The following is an 8,611-nucleotide window of genomic DNA, read 5'->3' as shown; positions in this document are numbered from 1 at the left end:
AAAAATCCGCCTGCGTCGGAAAAGCTGGAGTCGAGGGAGTCGCGATCACCGTCGGGACCTGCAAAAAAAAGTCTAAACCGGAGGTGGGTTGCTCTGGCAAGATCCTCCGACGCTCAAGTCAGTTCTCTGCCTCAACAAGAATGGAGTGCTCGAACAAAAATTTTAGCAGAGTTTTGGGATAGAATTTTGAGCTTAGAGAATAACGTATTTGGGGTCCTCCTTTTATAGGCGGAGGGAGCAACAGACTGATAGCGATGTCTGTAACCATCTGGCCGTGGGCTGCCCAGAGTCAGAAGGAGTTTGTTGCGAAGAGTAGTGGAGTGGAATCGTGGCTATCACCGGGACGTGCCACGTGGAGTCTGTCGTGGGGAGTGGAGCGGCGTCCGTTGTCGCGACTTGCCAGAGGATGGAAGAATCGCACGGTATCCATCGCAAAAAGTGAAGCAGGCTTGTGGTCATTATTGCGGTCTACCGGGGAGTGATGGAGCTGCGCAGAATCCGTCGCAGGAAGTGGAGCAGAGTCATGGCAGTTACTGCGGCCCGCTAGGGAGTGATGGGGCCGTGCGAAATCTATCGCAGGAAGTGGAGCAGAGTCGTGGCCGTTGCTACGGCCCGCCAGGGGGTCCAGGCCTGTCGGTCGAAGTTCGGCTGGAGTATCTGGCGGAGAGAGGTGGTTAGCTACCCATGAGGAGTTCGGAATCTGGCTCCCTTAGGAGTCCGGACGAAGTCTTCCTTCAGTCGAAGTCGGGGACGAGGTCCGGCTCCAGTAGGAGTCCTGGCGGAGTCTTTCCGTAGCCGGAGTCGGAGGCGAGATTTGGCTCCCGTAGGAGTCCGGACGAAGTCTACCTGCAATTAAAGTCAGGGGCGAAGTCCGGCTCCCGTAGGAGTCCGGACAAAGTTTACCAGTGATCGAAGTCGGGGACGAAGCCCGGCTCCCGTAGGAGTCCGGGCGGAGTCTTCCCGTAGCCGGAGTCGGAGGCGAGATCTGGCTCCCGTAGGAGTCCGGACGGAGTCTTCTTGCGATTGAAGTCAGGGGAGAAGTCCGGCTCCCGTAGGAGTCCGGGCGAAGTCTGCTTGCAGTAGAAGCCGGGGATGGAGTCCGACTCCCATAGGAGTCCGGGCTGAGTCTTCCTGCAATTGGAGTTGGGAGCGAGGTCCGGCTCCCATAGGAGTCCGGACGAAGTCTACCTGCAATTAAAATCAGGGGCGAAGTCCGGCTCCCGTAGGAGTCCGGATGAAGTTTACCAGCGGTCGAAGTCAGGGACGAAGCCAGACTCCCATAGGAGTCCGGGCGGAGTCTTCCCGTAGCCGGAGTCGGAGGCGAGATCTGTCTCCGTAGGAGTCCGGACGAAGTCTTCTTGCGATTGAAGTCAGGGGCGAAGTCCGGTCCCGTAGGAGTCCGGGCGAAGTCTGCTTGCAGTAGAAGCCAGGGACGGAGTCCGGCTCCCGTAGGAGTCCGGGCTGAGTCTTCCTGCAATTGGAGTTGGGGGCGAGGTCCGGCTCCCGTAGGAGTCCGGACGAAGTCTACCTGCAATTAAAGTCAGGGGCGAAGTTCGGCTCCCGTAGGAGTCCGGACGAAGTTTACCAGCGGTCGAAGTCGGGGACGAAGCCCGGCTTCCGTAGGAGTCCGGTCGGAGTCTTCTCGTAGCCGGAGTCGGAGGCGAGATCTGGCTCCCGTAGGAGTCCAGACGGAGTCTTCTTGCGATTGAAGTCAGGAGCGAAGTCCGGCTCCCGTAGGAGTCCGAGCGAAGTCTACTTGCAGTAGAAGCCGGGGACGGAGTCCGACTCCCATAGGAGTCCGAGCTGAGTCTTCCTGCAATTGGAGTTGGGGGCGAGGTCCGGCTCCTGTAGGAGTCCGGACGAAGTTTACCTGCAATTAAAGTCAGGGACGAAGTCCGGCTCCCGTAGGAGTCCGGACGAAGTTTACCAGCGGTCGAAATCAGGGACGAAGCCCGACTCCCGTAGGCGTCTTCCCATAGCCGGAGTCGGAGGCGAGATCTGGCTCCCGTAGGAGTCTGAACGGAGTCTTCTTGCGATTGAAGTCAGGGGCGAAGTCCGGCTCCCGTAGGAGTCCGGGCGAAGTCTGCTTGCAGTAGAAGCCGGGGACGGAGTCCGGCTCCCGTAGGAGTCCAGGCTGAGTCTTCCTGCAATTGGAGTTGGGGGCGAGGTCCGGCTCCCGTAGGAGTCCGGACGAAGTCTGCCTGCAGTCGGAGTTGGGGACGAGGTCCGACTCCCGTAGGAGTTCGATTGTCGCAAAGAATCCGGTCGACGCTGGTGGGATCCTATCCGTCGGTAAAACTTGGAAGTGTTACGGAGGCTCGACCGCTTGGGAGGTTTGAAGAGACGTTGTCGGAGGTCGGAAGTTAGTTGGATCCCCGAAGGATCACTCCTGTCACGAACTTCGACTGGGGAGGTATTTTATACCCAACAGAGATGAATACTATTTCAATTCAGTTTCATTAGATTCTGATACGCCTCAAATTTGATCTTGCTAACATCATTCAACCGACCGATGGTAGCTCACCATATGGCCACCATTAAAGTTGTAAAATTATTTAAATCCTCTCCGATGGGTAGAATCATGTGCAGTTACATTGACGAGCATAATGATTGGGTAATTATTTTGCAGTTAAAATGCACATCCTCCTTATTTGATCATAGACGCCGACCTGCACTATATAAAGTGCATCCAAGAGACATCCTGGTATGCTTGTCTCACTCTCTCAAATCTCCACTGTTTTTCTAAAATGCTTGCCTTTCATGGGTATTAGAGGATCTCTCGTCAAACAAATTCCAACAAATAAATTTTCACTTTTTATTTTCAAATCCGACGGCTAGTGCTGGACCATATTTATTCAAGCATAGCCCCAACCGACCAATCTCGCCAACCAACTTCAGCTCGAATCTCGTCCAACCTCTCTAAGCTCAAAACTCTTGTTGGCAATAGTTTTCATGCTTGGACATGCAATTAAGTTTCATTGCTGTTGTTTCAAATATAGTAATTCCATACATCTCGAAGAGTTAAAAAAATTTTAGATGATTTTTAAATATTTTATAAAAGTTTTAAGATAATTTTTAATTTTTTCTAAAAATTAAAAAAAAATACCAAAGGCAAGCTACAATTTAGAACATTTGAATAAAAGCTTTATCGAAAAGTTATTTTTTGAAAACTTACTTGAGAATTACATGTTCCAATCAGAACAATGAAATTATTTTAAAGTTAATTTAAAATATATTTATTGTCATAACTATTAAAATTTGTGTTTCTATATCATCATAATTATGCAACTAAAAATTTTGAATTTCAACCTTATAATATTCTTTGTTACTAAGTAATTACCAATATTATATAATATTTTATAATAATATTATATTTTGTTATGATCATTATACCTTGGCAAGAATATTAGATAATATGATACTATTATACAGTAATAACAATATAATATGCAGCAATATATCATATTATAATGTTATCACTATAGTAATTATATTATTTATTATATTCTTCAGATAATAATATTAAAATAAATAATTTATAAATTAAAAATATTTTATAATGATAATTTTTAATAGTATAAATAGTTAGATAATTAAAAATACTATGCTATATTTTTTTTTATTATTTTTTATATTTAGTTATCAAATAGACGTTAAAATTTCATAGCATTTCAAGTTTGCCTTTATCAAATAGCAAAGAGTTTTTCGTTAAAATTATATTAGCGAAAACTCTGCTCCCCAAACCTCTACAAAGAAAGATACTACCGTCTTCCATAATACCAAACGAGACAATACCCAATAAACCACAACCAGTCTGCCTCGGTCTGAATGGATATGCCATAAGCCATCCAAGTGCATTGGGAGACGCCAAAGCAGCACCCCCACGTGGATGCCGAGAAATACTCAATAATGCCATAGAAATAAATGTTCGACACCTAGCAGGGTTGGCCAGCGGCCACCACAAGTATTCATGGTACGTCATTCCGGAACCCCACCTAACCAACGGCTAAACAAAGTGAAAATGCTGAAGCTACGTAGGCATCTCACGGTGAGGAAAGCGCATCATTATCACAACCGATGCTTTGAAATTTCGGGGCCTTGAAAAGTAGCTGATGGCTCCTGATGCTATCTAATTCTAGTGCCAGCTCATCTACTCGCCAACTAATAATTTTACTGTAAAATCTAAATCTCCGTATCGATCCAGATCAATTATATTCTCGACACCAACCAAAAATGCACAAGATCGAACTCCATCAAGCATGAAGATCATTTCTGACTGATATCAGATATACACCACAAAACCCAAACAATATCCATAAGAAACACGTGCAATAGCTCCAACCTCGATTTTAATCGAGATAACCATACTTTGTCCATAGCCGATGCATACTCAAATCGATTCAAGCCGACCTCCAATTAAAATGTGTACCTCTCTCTTCATTGACAGAATCTGCTCCTATCTTTTGATTCCGAAACCTCTAGACAAGGATAGCTTTGTTTCAATCACGCCCCAAATGGAACCCCAAAAGATAACTCCCTCTCCGACCAACATCCCACGGAACTTCACTGTAAAAACGAAAGCTCCTCGATGTACCCATTGTACCACTTAATAATGGAGACACAGCACTAATCATGTACTACTGCACAACTTTCATAAATTTGACGGGGGCCGGGGGGGGGGGGGGGGTAAGTACCTTATTCCATTCATTTTTCAAAAAAAATTATATCTCAAATAAAAATAATTTTCACCCAACTTAATCTACACATGATATCTAAAAACAGATCCACCTTCAAGATGTACCCAACTCTAATTCCCCCATTATAAATAAAAAAACATAAAAATTTTCAAATAAATTTTCAAATCCACTTTTTTTTTCTCCTTGATCTCTATATCCTAATTTAAGCATAGAAAAATCCTCGATAAAAAAACTTCTGACAAAATTTATTTACAGATTTTCTAATCAAAGCTCAAACATCACTTTCATATAACTTCATCACCTTGACCATCTCACCTCAAGCGCAATCGCTGGGAGAAACAATATCCATGAAGTGCACTTCATAACGAGACGGGATCCTCTTCCGGTTCGGTATTGATCTGGAGATATGGTTAATCAATCACGGCTGTCCATGTAGGCAGACAGTCATGATTATATAAACCCTACACAGTAAATAAGGCAGTGTACCGTGTAAGTCCCAACTTGGCCCTCTCCACTTCAATACCGCCAAACCGGACAGGACCGGACACCGTCATAACAACCTCCCCAACCGATGTTCGCATGCTCTAATACATACGGTCGCCTGAGACCAGGAGAAAAGCCTGGCCACCCCACTTAGCACCAGTCCGAATGCCTGCTTTCCGACGCATACAATGAAGTGACAGCCGACAAGTGTTACCGCCGGTAACAAACATTGCTCATGTTTCACACTTCAACGAGCCTGAAACGCTGTATCCCAAAATAGCAAACCCAGGAAACTGGAAACACGCATCTGTTACTTGATCACCGCTCCCTAATGAAGAAAAAAAGCGGCCACATCGCTTCGGCAGTGCACTAGAAACTCCACCATATACGGTGGAACGGGCACAAGAGAGCTCACCAAATAGCTCGCCCCTTTTATTACACCATTTTGTTCGCAATTGCACCATCAGACCACATCAAACTTTGAAGATTCTTTCAGAACAGTTCATGATGTTAGAAAAAATATACCTCACTAAGTATTTTTGAGAAAGCCTCACCAATTAACTTTGTTTTCCTTCTAGCTCCTCAAGCGCTTTTAGCTTCCGATAACCTTTATCAGTTCCGAACAACCTGATAGTAGCGAAAAGTTTGATTGGTCAAAAAAAGATGGTTTTAAAAAATAAGGCACCCAAAGCATTCGTATATGCCAGTTCTGAAAACATAACTAAAATGCTTTCCGACTTCTCAAACCCAAATGCAATGGATTGGTCTTAGAAAGCATGAAGAGAACAGCTGAAAAAAAAAGGGTTGGTTTTCACAGAACATTCCCATGGTCTGGGAACCATGTTTTCTGAATATAAAATCTGTACAAGCAAGATTTGTGCCCTCACCTTATTAAAAGTGAAAATGATTTAATCAGCCAAATTTTATGTCAAACAAGCAGGCAAATTTTCGCATGTGTGCACGTGTGTTAATTAGGAATACCATTTTGTCCTGGCATCAGGAACGAATACATTCTAACAGATGAACCTGCAAAGGTCGCACAAAGATAATTGATCATGAAGAAAAGAAAGTTCACGTTTATACGATGTTAACATTCCCATAATGGAATTAATTTGCTTAATGATATCAAGTTTGTTGATGCCAGATTCTGGTGGCCTTCTAATTTTCCTACTTGAATCAAGCAGTCACAAAAAACCAAAACCATGACCATTAGATCTTGTCGTAATGATTTGGATCAGTTCCAAAGTCAGCAACTATAAAACCCCGCTGAAATGCACCAAGAGTTGTTCCCACAAGGTTGCATCCTGAAAGATCAATAAGGCATGGGACATGCACCAATTTAAACGCTGATGTGAGAATCAATCATGATGCACTTTTATAGCCAAGAAAATGTTTGGCTATACCATGGTGTACTTCTTGGCAATGTTGCATGGGAAGATTCACATATCCAACTGTCTGTTTATTGTGTTATTCATGGGTGGTTAGCCTCTATTGTTGTTTGTTGATATCTATGATTCTATATGAACCATATAATGAGATTTTAAGCGTATATATACATTAATATTGTACTGGAAAGTCCTATTGTCATTTAACCAGCATCAAAAAATATGAAAATTAGATGGTATGACAACATGTTCTATAATTGTTCACGCCCAACACAAAGAAATCTAACATATTGATATTTCTAAGGCCTTCTTCATTCAGTAAACAAAGTAGAGCATCCAATGCACTAGGGATTACATGTAAATAATTTAGTTGTGCTAATTTATCCTCCAGATGCTAATAAAAATAACCTTTCTTAGCAATCCAACTCAATAAAAATTAAACCACTTATAAATTTTCACAGTGGGCCTATATTTCAAAGCTTGATCTTTAATCACTGGTACTAAAGTAGTCAAGCTAAACAAGAAGTAGGGGCCGAGAGAAGTTAGGATCTTGACAAGGATACTCATACCAGTTAGCATAAAATGGAAATATTCTTTACAACAGGTAAAACTTTTGATGTATTAGAATGATCATGCTATAAGCAGTAAATATCACTATTGTAGCCTTTTAAAGACATGGGCTGATAACATGATAATTTTCCCCTACAGAACATTCTTGTGATTTATCACAAATTCATGCGGCAGCCTAAAGCAAGCTGTCATGACTATGTCTAAGGAAATTGCTATCTAATTGATTCATTATACACATACCCAAAAAAATACTCACCAGTCCATATAGATGAAAGTTGATGAGTAATTTCCAGACTTGGTGTAGAGCACACGGTGATGATAGTCATGAAATTCCGCACTATAACATCAGCCAACCAGGTTTCAGGTGATGAATACCACACAACTCAAAAAGGCTTCACCTATAAGCCAACAATGGAAAAGGTTGGAACTCACCCTCCATACAATGGCAAGAAATTTGCAGGGCTCCATGGGAAGTGGTAACCACTATGAACCTCAACTGTCTCCAAGACCCTCAATATCACCCATAACCACAGAGTGATTAGATGAGGGCCAGTGAGAGCAGGACCGATAATGGTTGCAAATCCAAGAAACAATATTTCAGCAGGATGTGCATATTCAGAAGTCAATCCGAATGGTGTAGCATGTCTGCACAATTTGTACCATTTAAGGAGAGCAGCAATGAACAAACAAACTGTGGAAGCAATGCTACTCACTCATGATGAATGCTGTGGACATGCTTGTACAGCCATTTTGTATGCAGTGCTCTATGCCCCCAATAGAACACAAAGTCCTCCAGGATAAAGTAGAAAAGCATTTGAGATAGAACAACACTCCTGCAAAACAGAATTGACCATGGATTAGCATAAATAACATGAACCTCAACTGAAATCAATAAGCAACGCCCATCTATTTGGATTGCACTAAATCTTTTTATTTCCTTATTCATTTCAGGCCATATAATGAAGACATCACTAGCTTCTTCAAATGTTTTTAGGTGCACAGCAAAGTGTGGGTTTTGATTCTGCAAAAAATTGCATGGGTGTTTGAGAAAAGGTGAAGCTTGGCTAGGAGCATGATTGATTCTAGAGCAACTTATGAGAGGAAAACTGCTAATACCAGTGCGGTAATGGAAGACTGCTTCTCAGGCCCATGTATCTGAAGGCAGGATAGGAAGCAGTCATAACTGGTAAATTCACAAAGACATGGTAGAAGATTAGGCGCATAATACATTTTCCGTGTGCATCAGGAGTGTTACTCTTTCTCTGCAAAGATAAAGTCAGGTCATTGAGATATAAAACCAAAAAACATTCATAGGAAAGGTATTAATGGTGAACGCTAAAACAATGACGTATGAAATCATTGTATTATAGCTACTCACTGATGCAAGTTGGGGAGGAATGCATGTCAGATCAGCTAATATAGGGAAAACTACAAACATATTCCCCAAAATGACATCAACTAATGTGCAAGCAAGAA

General features: G+C 42.8%; 1 protein-coding gene across 11 annotated transcripts in view; it reads right to left on the bottom strand.

The window, feature by feature from the left end:
• Positions 1-5,512: 5,512 nt before the first annotated feature.
• The window catches only part of LOC105044346 (very-long-chain aldehyde decarbonylase GL1-11), a 60,758-nt gene continuing 57,659 nt past the window's right edge, over positions 5,513-8,611 (bottom strand). For 8 of the 11 annotated variants that reach the window (XM_073257101.1, XM_073257105.1, XM_073257107.1 and 5 more), the window contains 5 exons: positions 8,252-8,397; positions 7,849-7,968; positions 7,568-7,780; positions 7,392-7,472; positions 5,567-5,807 (listed from right to left, as the gene is read on the bottom strand). In XM_073257101.1, coding sequence (XP_073113202.1) covers positions 5,738-5,807; positions 7,392-7,472; positions 7,568-7,780; positions 7,849-7,968; positions 8,252-8,397 — 630 coding nt within the window. In that variant the 3' untranslated portion in view covers positions 5,567-5,737. Of the gene's footprint in view, positions 5,808-7,391; positions 7,473-7,567; positions 7,781-7,848; positions 7,969-8,251; positions 8,398-8,611 lie in introns of all 11 variants that reach the window. The other 3 variants (XM_073257110.1, XM_073257111.1, XM_073257102.1) reach the window with 2 other exon arrangements.

The sequence above is a fragment of the Elaeis guineensis genome, chromosome 5, assembly GCF_000442705.2.
Source record: "Elaeis guineensis isolate ETL-2024a chromosome 5, EG11, whole genome shotgun sequence".
NCBI classification, from domain to species: Eukaryota; Viridiplantae; Streptophyta; class Magnoliopsida; order Arecales; family Arecaceae; genus Elaeis; species Elaeis guineensis.
Note: the sequence above shows the minus strand (reverse complement) of the source record. Positions and strands in the feature narration are given on the sequence as shown.